This window comes from Sander vitreus, chromosome 18, assembly GCF_031162955.1.
Source record: "Sander vitreus isolate 19-12246 chromosome 18, sanVit1, whole genome shotgun sequence".
In the NCBI taxonomy this organism is placed as follows: Eukaryota; Metazoa; Chordata; class Actinopteri; order Perciformes; family Percidae; genus Sander; species Sander vitreus.
This window is the reverse complement of record NC_135872.1, coordinates 21,402,970-21,422,735: the sequence shown is the minus strand read 5'-3', so window position 1 is coordinate 21,422,735 and position 19,766 is coordinate 21,402,970. Positions and strand designations below refer to the sequence as shown.

At 41.2% G+C, this 19,766-nt stretch overlaps 1 protein-coding gene across 1 annotated transcript; it reads right to left on the bottom strand.

Annotated features, from left to right (window-relative positions):
- Positions 1–3,445: 3,445 nt before the first annotated feature.
- On the bottom strand, positions 3,446–14,298 carry LOC144533369 (26S proteasome regulatory subunit 4). Its single transcript, XM_078274684.1, has 11 exons — positions 14,251–14,298; positions 13,676–13,729; positions 12,975–13,071; positions 12,479–12,603; positions 12,153–12,338; positions 11,928–12,056; positions 11,014–11,110; positions 7,829–8,018; positions 6,634–6,785; positions 6,094–6,248; positions 3,446–3,762 (listed from the first exon to the last, which is right to left on the bottom strand). Exons 1-11 carry the CDS (start codon positions 14,251–14,253, stop codon positions 3,628–3,630), a joined length of 1,323 nt encoding a protein of 440 aa, XP_078130810.1. The 5' UTR covers positions 14,254–14,298; the 3' UTR covers positions 3,446–3,627.
- Positions 14,299–19,766: the final 5,468 nt, after the last annotated feature.

Below are 19,766 nucleotides of genomic sequence, written 5' to 3'. Positions count from 1 at the left end.
ATCTGGCTTCTTATTATTCCAGAAAGAGAGCTCGATTCTCCCAACACAGAGTACTAGTTTTCAGCCGCGGAAGGATACCTCTAGTGCAGGAAGCCGCCTGCTTGACGCTGGAGAATTTGCTGTGCCGGTGTGTGATGGCGTTTCTGATTGGCCGCTGCAGACCTGCAATATTATACTCAATGTGTCGGCCGCATCGATTGGCTACACGGGACCTGCATTGCACCAGGCAGTGGCACTTGATGGGAATATAATAAATATAAATAAAGGAAACTTAAAAACCAACGAACCTTTCAGCGACGTGTTTCAAACGATTTATTAGTCCGTTAATATTTTTGATTTATTTGGTCGAGACGGATGGAAAATGCGACAGGTTTTCATTGGTGCGGGGTAAATGTTTGATAGGTTCAATATGGGAAGTGCGCAGACTTACTATTGGCTACTACAAAGTGGTAGGCCTACGTGTAATTAACAAGGAAGCATTGCAGGGTTGGTGCCTACTTATTTAAACGGTAAACAACTAGGCTGCGTTGCATTTCATGAAAAAAAAACCCAGCTTGTTGTCTCATAAGCTAACATAATGTCTGCTTTCTCAATAAAACCCAATACAGTTCGGTAGATAGGCTAACGTTACAATGACGACGCAGAATTTATCAAAGCGGATAGTATCGCGGTGTTGTCATACACATGTAGTCCTCCTGCCTGTTTGAGTGTGTGAAGTGACCTGACACAAGCACCACCCAGTGGACAAAGTCTAGAAGCCATGAACGGCTGGTTACATCAGCCAGGCGGCACACTTAATACAGACACAGGTGTGCTCCGTGAAGAGTATGCATGTGCGTTTGCACCTTCAGGGGCCATGGAGCCTATAGGTTACAAACAAGTCTTCACTGCAATGTGTTGTTAGTAACTGCAGTATGACGGGTTGCTGAAGTGTTTCCCCACTCATATCTGTTTTCATTCAAATGACAGAAGACCTTCAGCCTAATACTTCTAAACAGAGTCATACAACATCACTATGTGTTTTACATACACATTCAAGACAATAGACAATAAGGTAGCCTACCTGTCCCAAAACGATGATTTAAAGGGAACTGTTTTGTACAAGCCATCCATTCAGTGGAATAATTAACCATTATTTATCAGGAAATCCCTGAATAACATTAGTTGGCATAGAGATTTCTAACGAGTCCTAGATATATTTAAGGTTGTCTGGACTGTTAGAGGATTTATATATTATCATAACAAGAATATAACAGGAAAGTGTAGGCTATTATTCTTTATTTGTAGACTGCATATTTGATTGTATAGAGTATGCTTCAGTGCTGCTGATTATATTAGACTAATACTGCATGTTGTTTTATTTAATTGCCTGTTTTATGCGCGCATGTATATGCATATGTAAGTCATCAATCATATGAAGAAAAAATGTAAACCTCAGGGAGAGTAGCTGTTGCACTTGTTACAGCAAATGTGGATCCACTAAAGAAAAACAAACGACCTAATTTTGGACATCTCTATTAACATTTTTAACGCAACTCTCTGCAGCTAAGTCAGAGTCCAAGCTGTCTGCAGCCTGTCCTCAGGTCTAGTAACTCTAACTCAAGTTGAGCGATTTCATTTGTTACTGGAACTAATTGGGACGTCTTACCAAAGAACTTGTTCAGTGTGCGGCCCTGAAATTAGCTATTGCATAAACAGATGTCCGTTTTTCTTACTGCTTTGCATTTCCCAGTCACTAACCCACTCACACATTTCTTGTTTGACTGCTTTACTCCTGGCAGCAACACCAGAGGTGAGAGAATAAGCATTGTCGTTTATTCTCCTGTAACTCCCCTGCACATGTGAGATCTGCAACCGTTTGCTCAGCTTAAACCTCTTGCTGCCCCTTGCAGAGGATAAATGAAACTGGGGTATCTAATAAGTATTAGTCAGCAGCTGCACCCATGCAAGACTTTGAGCATATCAGTTTAAAGTATAAAAATAGGATTGTTGTAAGATTTGCGTGGCGAATAATTGATCTTCACCATATTGCCATCCAATACAAATACAAAAAAACCATTGTAATTATAACTCATTAGTTTTTCTTTTGGATTTCTTAAGAAGTTCCTTGTCCCTTCTTGTATTTGGGAATGTATAATCTTCAAAACAAGGCTTTCATTTGGTTTTAAGCAGAGCACTGTCGACTAGAGCACGATCCGTACACATCGTGAATGAACAATAGTGCGGATGTGACATTTCAGAGAATGCCAACACCATGTTCAGCCCTGCCGTATCATCCCCCATCAGTATCTGTGCGCTTTAGAAACACCCAACCCACAGTTTGCCTTGAGCTGACAGGGCGAATGCCTCATTAGGGTGCACACCCCTCTTCTTGTAACCCTCCCGGACTCTCTGCTTCAACACGCCACGCTTGATTTAAATGTTCTTCCATTTGCTGAAATGTGCTGCGATGTATGAGCTGCAGTTGAAATGCGTGACTGATTTAATAAGGAGTGTTTTTTTTGTTTTTTCCCGAGGAGGGGGGCTGCAGCAGTAGCTCCCTTCTCACCCGAGCCTTGAGATGGCCCTGCGAAGTGGTTCGATGCTTGCTGCATGGAGGCCACTTTCTGCTGAGCACGGAGTTACACATGGCTCCACATCAAGAGGAATTAAATCAACACTGCTGTTCTCCGCATGTCAGACTGCAGCAAGGGCAGCTTTGCTGGATTGAATTAACCACGCTGTAATAACTTAAAGGCTCATTTGAATTCAAGACAGCAAAATCAAGTCACAGACTGCACTCATCCCCTCTGCCTGCCACAGATATATTACCAAAACATGCACCAACATTCTCTTTAACTCTCTATTGCTGAGGCACAGTCCCTTTAAACATTCAAAAGTGAAGCATTTGTGCAAGGACAGTTTGTGTGTGTGTGTGTGTGTGTGTGTGTGTGTGTGTGTGTGTGTGTGTGTGTGTGTGTGTGTCCTGGAGACAATGTCTGAGCAAAATGCTACAGTCAGGGTGGTTTTAAGTCCTTCTGTAACCCCGAGATTGAATTATGTGTTGCCAAGTGTGTGGAAGTCATATGGAATATTCTAATAATTAGTGGAGAATGTTTCTTTTAAAAAGGAGGGAATGGGGAAGTCCTTCAGGCTTTTGTCTTTTCTCTGGGCTCTGGATATTACAGGGTCATCGCCCTCAGAAAAAGTAAAAACCACGACTGCATATTGACACAATGGATTCTGTTTGTGACACCAAGGGCACAGAGACTGAACTAAATGAATAATTCATGTGATTAATTATCTCAAGATATTACAGAACAGCGATGAACTCAATATACAGAAATCCAATGAGCAGCAGACGTCCAACAGATGCTGCCTCTGTACAAACAAGATTTCCGAGGGTGCCGCGAGCTAAAATGCTCCAGAAAAAAAAAAAAAAAAAATGACTTACACACTACCACCGTTTACTTTTGTTGTCCTTTTAATCACATAACGGTAACAGAAGAGTGGGATAAGCCAGACAATGACATGCACAAAATATATCAAAACTCTCTGGGGAGACAGACAACTCAACTGCTGCCTCCTCTCTTTCACACAGCGATAGATAGAGTAGGGGTGAGTGGTGGGCTGACAGGGAGAGAAAGGTTAGAGGTAGAGCCCCTCCGGCGTGCCCTCCTGCTTCTTGTACAGCACGTTCTCCTTGGACTTCTTGAAGTCTTCGTTGGTGACTTTCATACGGCGCTCCCGCAGAGCCATGAGGCCTGCTTCTGTGCAGATGGCCTGGAGGACACAGGGAGAGAAAGGGGGGGACATGAACTGTTTACACCAGACCCTCTGTTTACACCACAGTAATGGCGTTTTTCCATTACATGGTACCTGTTGGACTCGCCTCGACTCTACTCGCCACGCCACACTGTGCATCCGTTTTCCATTGCAGATTTTAGCACCGCCTCAGTGTGGCTGGTCGTCTTATATGCCGGCTCGACGCACACACCAGCGCACAAGTATAAACATCAGGCCACTCGAGCTTGTTTTACAGTTCTGTGGAGGCTCCACGCAGAGCTTTCGCCGTAGCCTATGTAAGTGGCCTGATGTTTATACTTGTGCGCTGGTGTGTGCGTCGAGCCGGCTGTGTGTGTGTGTGTGTGTGTGTGTGTACGTAGGCTACGGCGAAAGCTCTGCCTGGAGCCTCCGCAGAACTGTAAAACAAGCGGCGCCGCAGGAGACTGTCGTGACCTAACGCGACACACGTACAGAACGTGGAAGGTGTGTTGTTGTTGCCACAGCCAGAAGACACATTTTGTTCCAAATGAAGCTGGAGGCAGCAAAAACAACACAGCTGGCTAAACTATTTAAAAACGGCGGGTTTGTTCAGGACACCCCCCGTCTGTCGCTTTCACGTCACCTTTTGGTATCGGCTCAGCTCGCTTGGAACCTCGACTGAGGTGGTACTAAAAAAAAGTACCTGTTGGCAGCTACCAGGTACTTTTTTTCGTAATGGAAAACTAAAAAAGGCGATTAGAGTCGAGACGAGGCGAGCAGGTACCATGTAATGGAAAAGCGCCATAAGAATGATTGCGCAAGCTCAATCTAACACCGTGGGGGAGCAGCAGTAACAATGCTCTGCTTTGTCTTGTCATTAAGTTGACTTGAGAGTGCCAACTTAACTTTCCTGCTTAACAGGGTTTACTAGGAACTCACGCAACAACAACAACACAACAACAAAACTACTAAAATATGGAAATAGCTGATTAAGAGTTATAACAGAAACTACGATTCATTTCTTTGACAATGTTGTATAAACAGTATCTATCCATTATTTAATTAAAGCTGGCTGTAGGTGGCATTATTCTACTTGTATTCCACTATGACAACCTGTCACCTTTGAAATGAATTCTAAGAGACATAATTCAAAAACGTAGCACAGTTCAGACCACAGGATGAACTCGGTTCACCTTACAGGCCCACAAAATGTCCAAGGACAATCACAAGAAAAGAGTTCTCTCACTAAAACCTACACGCTGGTTCACACTACGTCTTTCAGCACTGACCGTATGAGATATCAGTACATCATTTATATGATAAATGGTGATAAATCTACACAAAACTAACTATATTTAAAGTATCATGCAGACGGCTGGAAAGCCACTCTGAGCACAATTCTGTCAGATTCCCACATGAGGGCAGCAGAGTTGAGTCCGTGAGAAGTAAAGAGTTCAATGTACAGTAACCTTTGGAGCGGATCTCTTTTAAATGGAGAACGCAATACAATTAAACAAGTGGTGATACTACAATCATTTAGAAAACCAGCCCTTGTGGCTTTCTTTCATCTCGTTACACACCCCCTCTTTCCTGCTGAGCCACAGTGCAAACTGTCTCGCTGCCATCGACCTGTTGAGCTCACATAATCAATAAATGGCCACAGAACCAGGCCGGAGCAAATTAAGGAAACAAAAAAAACAGAATACATCTTCAGTGACAGGATGCACTTCGATTGGACAAAACGCCAACCATGCTGCTTAATCCACTCTTATGTTAAGACAGTGTACTCTCACAGATACGGTTACATCTGTAGGAGTAAAGAAAGAACACACAAAAAAAAAAAAACTCCCCGAAACCATTAGCCCTAGCCATCACGCAGTGCATGTAAGTTTGGGCTATGGTTGGAAAATGCCATGTTCTATTGGCCTAGCCTTAATCTGTAAAGATCCGTTCTGATCTGAAGAGCAATGTGGCACGTCAAAAGGTCAAACTGCTAAGTAGATTTTGGACCCAGCTACTATTGTGGTGCTGCAGACGTCCCGGCCTACAAATCATATAATACAGACCAAACAAAAAAAAACGTTGTTTGGTACAGATCCTCGCAAACAAAAAAAAAAAAAAAAAAAGAAAATCACACTTCAATCATTTTCTTTTTTTTTTTTCAATGAAAATGAGAATAATGATACAAAAATGATCATTCCCTCCAATATCGTGAATCATATCGCAATCACAATATCGGTCAAAATAATCGCAATTAGATATTTTCCTCATATCGTGCAGCCCTTACCAGCTACTGTGACCAGAGGGAAACCCAGTCTGCAGCTGTAAGTGGACCGTGGTCGCGCTTACCTTAATGTCTGCTCCTGATAGGTCGTCCTTAGCCAGGATGAGGTCATCAAGGGTGACATCATCTGCTACGGTCATGCGGCTGGTGTGGATCTGGAAGATCCTCCTTTTGGTCTTCTCATCCGGCAGGGGAAACTCGATCTTACGGTCGATTCTCCCTGAGGAGGAGGAGGAGGAGGAGAAAACTACAATGTCATAAACTGCTTGCAACCTGCTGAAAAGAGCTTCTTACAGTTTTGCCAATTTAAAAATGTTTTTCTGCCCACACTCAAACCCCGAGCTTTTACAGTCGTTTACAGTAAAGCATTTTGAAGCAGATCTGATCAACTGACCATACTGCAACAGTCTCAGTGCAAGCCTAAAACCAATTCATAATAACTGTTAATAGGTCAAATGAATAATTGGTCTTTGAAATTACCAAGAATTTTTTTCAAACCAGCAGAAACAGGTTTTCAGTCATGACATAATTTCTACTTCCTGCCATGACTCAGCAGAATACAACCATTTCCCAAATGTCTATAAGACAGACAGGATGGGACTGACCAGGTCTGATGAGGGCTGGATCCAGGGTTTCTATCCGGTTGGTGGCCATGATAACTTTCACGTCTCCCCGGGAGTCGAAGCCATCCAGCTGATTGAGCAGCTCCAGCATGGTCCTCTGGATTTCCCTCTCACCGCCAGAGTTAGAGTCATACCTACACAACAGAGAGGAAATATACACTTATGTTAAAGTGCTCATATTATGCTCATTTTCAGGTTCATAATTGGATTTAGAGGTTATATCAGAATAGGTTTAATAAAAAAAAAAAAAAAGCTCCTCTCTTCACCCTGTGTGTTGAGCTCTCTGTTTTAGCTACAGAGTGAGACATCTCACTTCTGTTCCATCTTTGTTGGGAGTCGCACATGCGCAGTAGCTAGGTAAGGACTACTAGCCAGTCAGAAGCAGAGTATGAGGGCGTGCCACGCTAGCAGCTAGGCGAGCATTATAACGTGTGTTACAAAGTGACGCACGTTGGTCACAGGAGTAAAGGCTGGACTACAACAGAGCTGTTTGGAGCAGTTTGTGAACAGTGTTTTCTGTTGGAGATGGTAAGTCCCTTTGGGGTGGACTTTGGGCTTTTTCCACTTTGTAAACGTATAACGTGCACAAAAAAAGATACATAACACAATAAAGGAAAGGGAAAAAGCATAATATGAGCACTTTCAGAATTTATAGACTCCACTACATGGCGCTACATCCTCAGTCTCCAGGACTTCAAACGTGTTTAACCCATTTAACGGGGATGTTTGCCGTATTTTCCATGAGAGGTTTAGAGAGTAGCTCATTCATTATTCACGTGAGTCGACCTCCGAACAGGCTCATTCATTTAAGTCAGCCAATATCTTACCTAACAACTTTACTGTCTTTTTTTTTTTTTTTACATTTGGTTGACATTTTGCTATGAAAAACGGACAAAAAGCTTTTGATTTTGTATTTTCTACACTGCCAAACAGAAACACACTTTCAGTTAGATGATGAAACAAAAGTTAACAATCTGAACTGTTAATGTGCTGTTAAGTATTGAATAAAAATAAAACTGCAATATATAGGTGTAGCCAATTATCATACTTACTAATACAACACCTTGTCATCCACTTGTGACTCTCCAACAACAAAGGTGATACATCACCACTGCTCTTGTGCTCTCCGTCTCTCACCTTCTCTGTCTGAAATAGTTTGAAGCAGACAACCGCGTACCTCTTAGTGCCGATGGCATCAATCTCATCGATGAAGACGATGGAGGGCGCGTACTCCTCTGCCACCCTGAAGAGCTCCCGGACCAGCTTGGGCCCGTCTCCCAGGTACTTCTGGATCAGCTCCGAGCCCACGACGCGCAGGAAGGTGGCTGACGTCTGATTGGCTACGGCCTTGGCCAGCAGTGTCTTGCCTGGTAAAAGCATAAAATAAACATACATTCACTCTTTGCCACATTTTTAAGTATACATTTAGCATGAGAACACAATCATCAAGAAGTTCAACCCTAACATCAACAGTTGAAACCATGTTGACTAAATGGGTTTTATTCTAGCTGTTTATTACTCTATTATGTTAATTATTGATAGGGTAGAACAGCGACACCAAGACTGGATTTTTGAGATACTTAAATTGATCTGTGATGTTTCCATTTTGGAGACATTTTCCATAAAAAAAAGGTAAAAAGCATGTGAACAGAATGCCACTTCTAGTCACTTTAGAGAAAGAGCTGCAGCCATTTGATTTTCAAAAGGCGTGGGCAGTTCCCAGTGACATTTTCTGCCAGATATCTCATTAATTGTCTTTTTTCCGTTCACTGTAGATGTATGTTCTTGTCTATTTTTGCTGGATATACACCTTATGTATTTTTCCACTGCTGGAAATCTCTTATTTGAGGTTCAAAGGGTTTGTAGGAGCCCTACATATCACACACTGCCCAGGAGGACCTTCGGTCACCATCCAGTTGCAACATAACATTCACATCGATACGAGATTAATACCACCACTGAAAGAAAGGAATATATGCACTTTCTGCAATACTGACTTGGTTTTATATGCAATTGTCTTTTTAACTATTTTTCATTGAGATATAATGAAACTATTCCCTATCCAATTTGAATAAACGTACAAAAATCTAAATTATCTGGGCAATGTGTGGCAGTAATAGATAGTGATAATAAAGATGGAAGGTACTTTTTGTATTATTGCCTGGTCAAAACCTTTAAAAAAAAAAAAATCAGGTCAGTGTATCTATTGTGTTACCCTTGACAAAAATATTTTTTTTTTTTTTATTCCATAAACTAGGTTCATAAAAAGGTGATAAGGTTCCCAACAACGCAGCACTGAATAAGACTAACTAAGATTATTATGGCTCTTTTAAAACGATTACAGACATGTATTATGTCTGAAAGGCTCTTACTATTCTCCCCATATTCTGGCAATACACGTTACCTTTGTGCATATTATCCTCAAAAAGACAGTAAAAAGAAAGAAACATGACGATTGACACGCACAAAGATTATATTTCCCCTTGCCTTTGTGCAGGAATTAAACTTCATGTCTGCGCTATTCTATATGCAACTGTGATGATGTGTAGTTCTTCATAAACAAAAGTAAATAGATTAAAGAGATTGCTGCGTTTCCCCACGGATTAGAAAGCAATTTGTGGGGGGGGGGTTTGAAGCAGCAAACATTAAGTGGAAGAGTAAAAAATTATAGTAAGTTTATTTGATTCACAGCTGCTACATCGTGTTTTGACCTCGACAACCCAACTGCATTTAACTTTCTAAAGCAGGCGCCATCGCTTGTTTGCTAAGAGTCCGGTCGGGACAACATGAATACACTGACAACATTGTATTCAGAATATAAAATATTTTTATAGCACTTTTTAATGTGTGATTGTGTAAAAGGTGTTCACGAGATAGAAACCAACCTTTCATGAACTTGTGAATTTCACCAGCCGTCTTCTCTGCTTTATGGAGACAGACGCTGTGTGCACGATGGGAGGAGGGGTGTGTGTGTGTGTGTGTGTGTGTGTGTGTGTGTGTGTGTGTGTGTGTGTGCGCGAGACGCAAGTGACAGAGAGACGGAGGAGCGCAGGGAAAGGAAATGCAGCTGAACGTATTTTAAATAGCGTTTAAAAAATAAATAAATGTAATAACGAAATGCAATGTGCGGCGGCCGGTGTTGCTGGTGAGGCGCACCGCCACACATTAGTCTGTGTGTGGGAAACTCTGCGTTGGATTGCAATTCACAGCCAAGCTGAAGCATAGTGCACTTCCCTTAACCCTTATTATTAAAAGGTGCACTATGAGTTCCTGCATGACGTCACTTCTGTTGACGTTCCAAGTAAAAACAAAACAATCCCCCCTGTGTTTCCGTAACTGTCATGACTAACTGTGACAAACCCCCACCCCCTCCCCCAACCATCTTGTCGGTGATTGGCTGGAGTGGTTTGTTGTATTTTGGTGCACAGCCTGTGCCCCTAGTGTTTGTTTGACGTTTACGGCCCCCGTGTTGTCTCCCGAGACCGGGCTTTTTCACGGTGTGTTCAGGGGACAGGCAGCTAGCGGATCAAGGAGAGGTGCCTACGATTTGAGACAAAAATGAAATTGCGCTGAAACCATGCAAGGAACTCGCAGTGCACCTTTAATAACCCTATAACCATTGTCCAGTGAATAACGGATTTGATATGTAAATTTGGAAAAATATGACTTTTTCAAATGCTGTACCCTGTGACAAAGGACCCGCAGTCGGTTTCTTTTCACAATTGCTGAAGGTTGTTTTTTTTTTTTAATGATTCCACCTGTGTTCCACTGGCCGTAGAAGACTTTTAGTGGCAGCACTGAGCGGCTGCAGGAGGTCGACGACAGTTTCTCACCTTCCCTGCTGTGGTGCCCTTTAACAAAAAAGGTCCCTAATGACCAAATGGAATTTGCCAGTGATGTCAATCTGGGCTAAAAACACCTTCATTTGTGGATTTAACTTGAAAACCAGACTGAACCGGAAACTTAAGGTTAGGCTATGCTATGCTATACGTGCGTGTAAACCGTATATATGATTCTCTTCATCAGTGTATCATAAAGAGTGATGGGGATTATTATAATCATTTTCTATGAGTGTATTTTAAGTGGACTGTACAAAGTAAGGTACCATGTTCAGCCTTCATGAAATAACTGAAAAAACAATTACAATGCTGCCATATTTTTCATTCTCTTCCTCATTTCCCTATCACTTATTGGAAGGTAAGTGGATAAAAAGATTAATCGATTAGTTATCAACTATTAAATTAATCGCCAACTATTTTGATAATCAATTTTGAGTATTTTTTTGAAAGGAAGGTGAAATTTTTTCAGCTTCTTCAAAGTGAATATTTTCTTTACCACTGTTGGTACCATGGAAGCACTCACCTGTGCCAGGCGCTCCATACAGGATGACACCTTTGGGAGGCTTTATGCCCATCTCCTCATAATACTCTGGATGTGTGAGAGGCAGCTCCACCGACTCCTATTAAAACCAACAGCAAACTGAAGTGTTAGATACATAAACAATTCAACCTTCAATCTGCTTAAGTTAGTCGCTCAGCAAAAGTAGTTGCAAGTGATGTAACCGGGTCTCTGTGAAAGCTACAAAAGGTATTAGCCATATTGTGATCAATATTTGATTTTTGTTTGGAAAACTAGTAATACAGACGGAGAACAGATAAATGATGCAGCAAAAGTGGTTTGAGAAAATCTACCTCAATAGGATACCTTTACCGGTTGTGAAAAATGTGGAATTATAACTAACAAAGCAACCAACATGTAATGACTACCTTTTAAGTCCACGGGGGGGGGGGGGGGCATTTTACACTACAAAGATTTTGGGTGCAGTATAACTTTAAAGCTGTGGTAGCCAACTTACTTTTGCCGTGGTTGGACAAAACTTCCATAATAATAATAATAATAACAATAATAATAATCTTTCAGCATTTTGTAATTCAAGTGGTCTGAGCGACTTCTGCACTTCCTCCTGGCTCCGTTTTCAGGTTTTAGAAACTCTAACTTATGACGGGAGACTTTGGCCAACCACAGGGCATTTCAAAGAGAGAAAGAGCGTTCCCATTGGCTGCTCTGCGCATGCATATGCCCCGTGCGACAAAGAGGGAAGAAAGAGAGCTGCAGGAAAAGGTCTCACTCTACTTTAACATTCTGGCGTTTTTTTTGCTTTCTAACCACTAACGACTTTAAAGCAATACTATGTAACTTTTGCTGAACAGTGGCCTACTCAGGGCCCAGGCCCATTTTGACATTGCAGGTCGAAGTGCATGCATTATATACTGCACCTTGATCTCCTGGATCTGATTGTCCAGTCCTCCGATGTCAGCGTAGGTTTCTTGTGGGGCCTTCTCCACCTTCATCACCGTCACCAGGGGATCAGTGTCATCCATCAGCACGCCAATCACTGCATGAACCTACAAGTGACACACAAACACAGGACAACTTGTGACTTATGAACGCATTTAAAAAAAATAAGGTAACCCAAATGAAGGATTCTCCGTGGATATTACCTTGTGGTTGAGCAGGACAGAGCAGCCTGGCTCAAGCAGATCCTTATCCACAAAGGACAGGATGCTGACGTAGTGCTCTGATCCCACTGAGGTGGAAACGATGGCGTGGTTGTCATCGATGATTTCCTCCAGAGTGCCCACGGACATGGGGGTCCCCCGCAGGTCGTCTACCTTTGACCTCTCCTCCTGTTAAAAAGATAAGACCAGGAATATTGTAACAGAGAAATAGTAGCAGAGGTGAAGATTTGGTCTGGATTATTGTACCTACATTTTACCCAAATATACCGCACAAAAGCAAGTGAGGTACATGTATAACAAGAACTGACCTCCTGTTTCTCTTCCAGAGGCTTCATCTGCTCCTGGTTTCTGATGAACTCCTCCTCCATCAACAGGTAGTCTTTGATCCGCTCCTGCTTCAGCAGCTTCAGACGGCATTGAGTGTGAGGGGTCACTGAAAGACAAACACAGGCCGGCATATGTAAAGCGTACACTGAAGAAAAGAAAAAAATTTATATAAACACCAATTTGATCCAACCACAAACACTTTGTTTCACAGACCTTCTTACTCTTGAACGCTGTCAATATCCTGCTTCCACCCCCTTATCAGTTACAGCAGATTGTGTTGCTTTGCGTTCTCTTTTTATTCAATAATGCCAAATAAGGTGGTTTTATTGTGTTACAATCTCTCTACCAGGGATGTCAGGGATAACTGCCAAACAGTATCCCCAGTCAAAATAATGCTAGGCGGTAGTCGTAAGAATGGAACACTTCTCATGAAAAACAACTGCAAAAACCGAGACAGGCTACCAGACCAGACCTTACCTAATGGTAGTTTACTGGCAGCATCTGGTCCCTTGGTCTTCTTCTTTCTCTTGCCAACTCTGGTGGGAATTGGAGGCTCATACTTCTTTTTCTTATCCTTCAAAATGGGACAAAGTGGGATGAAACGTGTCAGGAAAGGTAATAGCGAGAAACACATGATCAACTATAGTGTTTAAATACTTGTTTGTTTGTTTGTTTGTTACCTAGGCACAGACTGCCCTACAAGATATATGCCTACATGTAGTAGATAAGCTGTTTTTATTCTTTGTTTTTGAATGAAGCCTGTGGTAGACCAGTGTTTAACAAACAGCATGTGTGGCTGGCTGGTCAGATAGTGAGAAAAATAGAGTTGAGGCAAAACAAAATATCTTTGAGTAATGTATAGACTAACTGAATGAATAAATAAATATAAAGGCGATTGCCTTACCGTTTATTACATATGATTTTGCAGCCGTAATTGTCATTTAAAACCATCCTAAATATAATATGTCACATATACATATTTGTCATCAAATGTCACATATACAATTTGTTTGAAAATGTAATTTTGGCTTTAATTTGAACATTTAGTGCCAATAATAAACGAGTTAGTTTAGTTCAGAGGCTACACAAAATAATTGTACTATAATAATTGTGCTAGCGTTACCAAAACAACAAGTTGTGACACTACCGTTAGCTAGCAGAAGCTGTGTCATTCTCACCTTGTCATCCTTCTTGCCTCCCCCCGGACCGTGGCCTCCACTCTGGCTTTGACCCTAAAATAATATCAGACGTGTTAATAAAGCTGAGAAGAAAAGCATCCACCAGTGCATTCTGACCTTTATATTTCTTCCTAAACAGCTCATTAGCAGTAACGTTAGTTAAAGTTCGCTTAACGTTACGTCACTGTTATGTTAAGGTACCTGCCAGAATATCTAGCTTGTACTAACTGGGACGAACTTTAACAGTGTCAGCCACGATACAACAAACACAACAAACTAGGATCAAAATAGGTAAAAAGGTACCTCTCCAATATGAATGATTAGCTAGCTATGCTAATAAGCGCTAGGATAACGACTGCTGCCAACCGAGGAAAAAGCTAAGGCAGCTAACGTTAGCCTTTGGCTTAACTACTTTTAATTCTGTTGTTACTTAACGAATAAGACATAACGTCGCCTGTAGCTACAAAGCAGCACGAATGTTAACGTGTCAAGCACTATGAGTAATGTTGTATTGGCAAATAATACGATTTAGTAAAATAAATATATGAGCCAGAGAAAATTGCTTGCTCACTTACCATTGTTACTTGTCGCTTTCCAGTGACGTCAGAGGGTACGGCAACTCTAAGGGACAGAAAACTCAGAGGAAAATAAACAGGTCTTATTACATGCCTGGAACTGTCCACACATGCTTGTTATACAATAATGCACAGTTACGGTTTAATTAGCACATTTAAACAATATTGTTTTGAAGATACAACCAGCATTTTTTGATGCAAACATTGATTTTAAGTAGTTTGGCCTTTTCTCTTTATTTATTTTGAGCATGGATTACAGAGGAGAGATTAAAAAAAAAAAAGAATAATGGAACAATGTTTACTAAGCAGCAAAGGAAAAAAGAAATAGAGGGAGGTATGAGGTAGGGTAGGCGAAGGGGGATTGGGATGTGGGAGGAGTACCTGTTTAGCTAAATTGAAATAATATGTTATTCTAGTCTATCTTTGGGGTAAATCTTGTTCTATTTTTTATGTGATCTCTGATTGTAAAGGTTAATTGTTAATTGTGTGTTTAATTGTTGATAGCCAATTTCATTTTAGCGGATTTGGCTGTTTGCCATGTCTTTGTCACCTGCTTACTAATGGCCGTCAGACACAATAAAGAGATGCATGTCAGCCGGAATTAAATTAATAGATTAATACCCCAACATCTTTCTAGTTTCAGAGGTTCTTTTAAGTCAAAATTATACTTCTCAACGTCTTTGGGTATCAGTATTGGACATGTAAAGAATGTTTGTGTGTGTGTGTGTGTGTGTGTGTGTGTGTGTGTGTGTGTGTGTGTGTGTGTGTGTGTGTGTGTGTGTGTGTGGTTTGCTACTTACTGTATTCCCCACAACCAGCTAACTTGAATCAGAAGTCCCTGGGCAGGCAAATCTACCAAATAATTATGGTATCAAATGTTATAATTCAGACATGAGGTACAGACCATAAACATTACATCATACAATTAAAAAAAAAAAAATAGGGTACTCTATGTTTGGTACATATGATCGGTTACGTTTCAGCCATGATTTCAATTGTGATTTAAAATGAGAGAGGGTAGAGCATTGTCTGATAGTACTGCGTTCTGTGGTGGAATTTCCAGAAACACCATGTAGTGGTATGATGAGACTGAAGGGAAAGCTTACACATCAGATCATCATAGGTCACAGGACAGGGGACAGGAGTATTCATCCAGTCTCTGATATCCAAACCTGTTCTGTCCTGGCTTCCCTGTCTCAATCAGGGAGGTCAAGGTAACTTTATTAATACCCTAAGGTAGATTTGGCTTACAGTGGGTCAGCCTCCTTTTACACACACACACACACACACACACACACACACACACACACACACACACACACACACACACACACACAATCAGCAGCAGACTGTAGGATGTGTAAGGTTTAGAAGTGGAGTTAATTCATATTTGAAAGGTGTAAGGCTCAGAATTTAATATAATTTATATTTGAGTTAATTTACTAGAAATGTATTTACAATGTTTAGTCAGTTAATCATTTGCATATTTATGTTACACAATTATTAGTTACATATTTACATGTTTACATATTTAACACAGTCAGGATATTCTGTTGAATGTGCCTTTCTGACTCCCTCACGTTTACCTCAGTCTAAGTTCTCACTTCTGATTGGTTAGTTCAGTCACGTGGAAGATCCGAACAAGGAAGTGTTGTTGTTGTGAGGGGTGTTCAGTAAAGTACCGCTTGAGAAAGTCATCCGTCTCCATCCTGCTGTTTATTCTCATAAAGAGTGATCCACCACTACATACCGAACCCTCACGTTACAGATGTAACGTGACGAAGGAGACATCATTGCTCATTACTTATAGAATACAATAAATCAATAGTTCCGCAGACACAAAGAAAAAAATAAATAAATAAGTTAATAAAAATAAATAAGGTAGCGGACCTGTATTGCTACTACTTATTTAATATACGTATAGCCACTGGGACAAAGCTGTATACCAGCGTCCTGACGGTAGGAGCTGAAAATCACGATATAAAGGGTGGAAGTGGTCTTTCAAAATAGTTCCAGCTATCCTTTGTAACTGTTTAGAATACAGGGATTCTGGGTTGAGCTGTGGCTTTGCTATCAGCTTACTGGACCTCTTCATAATTTGATTCAGACGGTTCCAATTTAAAGAGACAAGTTCCCAAACCATAACACCAGGCAAAAAGACAAAAAAGGATTCAATAAAAGCATGATAAAATAGGGTCATCAAGGTTCTGTCGATATGGAAGGAGGACCGTTTTCTTCACGGTTTGCCTCAAAAGTCAGTTTGCTGTCAATGATCGTTTATGGTGGAGAGTCTTCTTGTGCCTTCGAAAATCAATAAGCATGTCTTTTGTAGGACAGGGAGCCTATGTAGACAGCTGCATGATAAGGGAATGTTTTGTCTCAGGGCTGTCCAGTGGTGTAGTCTACGTGATACGCAGGTATACGCAGTATACCCACTAGGAAAGCTTCAGGATTTCCATATACCCACTTAAAAATGTGTAATGACATGTAACAACATACTTTCCATTATATTTTTGATATATTTTGAATTGTCATCTGTGTTTTCCTTTGCATAGGCTAAATAAAGGGATTTCCACCGTAAATTAGTGCATTAAAGTGCATCAGAATGCAGGTAATAAAGTCTGTGACGGTCAAAATTTCCCTGGGGGAGAACACCCAGACCCCATATGTCCATACTGGTCCATATATTTCTATAGTACAGTATCCCCGCTAAAATACATCAGAATACACCACTGGGGCTGTCTCCTTATGGAGGTCAGTGGAAGCAGTGAGTGTAACAGGGCCTGACATAGTTTCTCATGCATCCCAGAACTATGCTCAAGGTGATCATCTTTTCTTTGGCGCCATCGGTATCTTGAGATATCACACACTTGATAGTTGGGGCGTGGGATATAAGCATCAAGAAAAGGCACAGGACCTCAGAGAGTTGGGACGGCACTGCACAATAACACATTGTGGTTGTACTGTACTGCCTGCTTAATTGTCTCCTCAATTGAGTGTTCATTAAATGCTTCTGTGTAATTCCTCAGGGTCTCCTAAACGTTCTTCAACGTATGTGAAATGAGTTGCGCTGCTCCTGAGTTTTTCCTTTAACGTGTTCCAAATGTTTATAGCTGGAACGGAGAAAGATGACTGGCCACATTCAGTGGACCTGTGCTGTTCTACACAGTTTACTGTACATCTGGTAGATGCTCTTGTTTGCCTGATGCTTTCTGAGCTTAGTGAAGCAAACTCTGTCAGTGGGAGAAGCAAGATTGTGGGTACATTTATACATCAAGCAGGAGTTTGCGAGGTGGACAAAATTAGCACAGGTTGTACTTTGTAATTATATGACAGTGATGATACCGTGTAGGCTTTTTGTCCAGTATTTTGAGAGTTCTTTTGTATAAACCGTGGGCCTCAGAATGTTTTTTTCCTGCTTGAGACCAAGCGGTAATTCAAATGACAGGTGTGGGAAAAAAACATAGAGTGCATGTACAACTTAGCAGCTGTTGAAAATTGGTTCCTAATGAATTTGAAGTTGCTTAGGTTGATACTGACTGTATGGAGACCCTTTTCACCTTTCTTTTCAAGGTGTGAAGCAATAGCCTAATTATCCCAAGCTACTTAAAGACTGAGACTACTTGAAGCTTTTCACCTGTAACAACCATTTCAGGCTGATAAACATCTTTCCTCCTGATTGAAAAAGACATACATGCGGTCTTGCTAATTGAGAGTATGTTACTAACCGTAGTACCTAATGTTTTCGGGCGGCTGTGGCTCAGTGGTAGAGTGGTCGCCTGTCAATCGAGGAAGGTTGGTGGTTCAATCCCTGGCCCATGTCAAAGTGTCCTTGGGCAAGACACTGAACCCCAAGTTGCCCCCAATGCTGCGCCATCGGAGTGTGAATGTTTATCTGTGAGCAGGTGGCACCTTGTATGGCAGCCTCGGCCACAGCATACAAATGTGTGGGAATGGTGAATGGTTCCTGTACTATGTTAAAGTGCTTTGAGTAGTCGTAGTAGTAGTCGTTAACTACTTAACTAGCCCAGCAATCTAAGATTTGATCAGATCTGTTTGGAATACAATTTGTGTCATGTTCCATTTCTCTGAGTTATACACATGTTCGGAGTTTTGCATATACACATTTCCATTTGGTTACAGTATTTGAAACACATTGGCCCTGAGAAGCCCTGTATGTTTTTTTTTTCCATGCTGCTTTTCTTATAAAGGGTAATGTCGTATTACCAATTCATATCGTAGCCATTTCTTCAAAAGTATAATTTGAGGACATCACATCTTCAAGTCTGTGATCTGTGATCCAGTTTAGCTTCCACAGTTAGTGTATGTACGGACTTTACGGTCTAAACCCATCGGAATAGCACACTGTGTTGTTTAAACGAATGCCTTCCTTTAAACTTTATTAAACTAATTTTCTCATTTTAATGAACATCATGAGAACATCATGATCTCATGTTGTAATGCTGAAATGGCACGTTATTGCACATCGTGCCTGACTATAAGTCATGTGAGCCGTCATTGGAGCAGGTAAAAAAGAAGCACACTATCAGCTGATTCCCGTATTTAAAAAAAAAAGTGAGTTTATTTTTTTTCCTCAGTAATACTGCACAACATCCTGACCTGGGTGCTCAACCGTGAAGAGAATGGACTAAAGCTGCAGAAATATTTTTTTTTTAATTTTGTTCCTTAACAAATGCACTGTTATATAGCCTGTGTTTGATTAACACCACGTGGTACCTGGATCTCCCAGCCTTGGCTTTAACAGAGAGTATGTAATTGGCTTGCTTGCTGTTTACCTTCCCCTGTCACACTCATGTACATGATCAGTCAATAATTATACACACAAACATTGACATACAGCCCATCCTAATTAAGTAATTAACGTTAAGATAATTACCTCATTGTGCAGGGCTGTCACTGTTTGTGTAGCTAATCCCTCTGGTCAGACATGTCTGCATAAGTAATTGTTTGACAGCCACTGGTCTGGATTTAACTGGTATAATATTGCATATATTACACACTATACAGTATGTGTACTACACAAACCCCTGTTTCCCCCCGCAAAATGTCATAGTCATAATGTGGAAAATACGTCCACTTTCATTGATTCTCAAAATTGCTCACAATAAGGTCACACATGTATCTTTAGTCAGGTAGAGCTTTCACACCTTTTGTGAAGATAATGATAAAATACCCACCTATGAAGCTTATTTCTGCTGAACCGTGAATGGTGGTGTAACACTGAGGCCACCTCTGCAGAATAAACCCCCAATGTCAAATCCCACAAGACTGTTCCATTAGAGTGTGTTTCAAATTGTCTCCAAAGAGGTGGGTACGACAGTGGTGTCAGTAATTCTCTGGGAGTTTCCAGGAATCAAAAACAGAGCTTCAACAAAGAGTCTCTGTATGTCTGAGTCTTGCCTGTAGCACACACACACATGCACACACACACACACGCACGCACACGCACGCACACACACACACACACACACACACACACACACACACACACACAC

What these genes read in the sequence shown, in the direction of transcription:
- LOC144533369 (XM_078274684.1), bottom strand. An exon ending in GAGGCAAGAAGGATGACAAG is followed by an intron (nt 13,072 to 13,675) that starts GTGAGAATGACA and finishes CCCATTTTGAAG; the next exon opens with GATAAGAAAAAGAAGTATGA. An exon ending in GATGCCATCGGCACTAAGAG is followed by an intron (nt 6,786 to 7,828) that starts GTACGCGGTTGT and finishes TCTGTTGTGTAG; the next exon opens with GTATGACTCTAACTCTGGCG.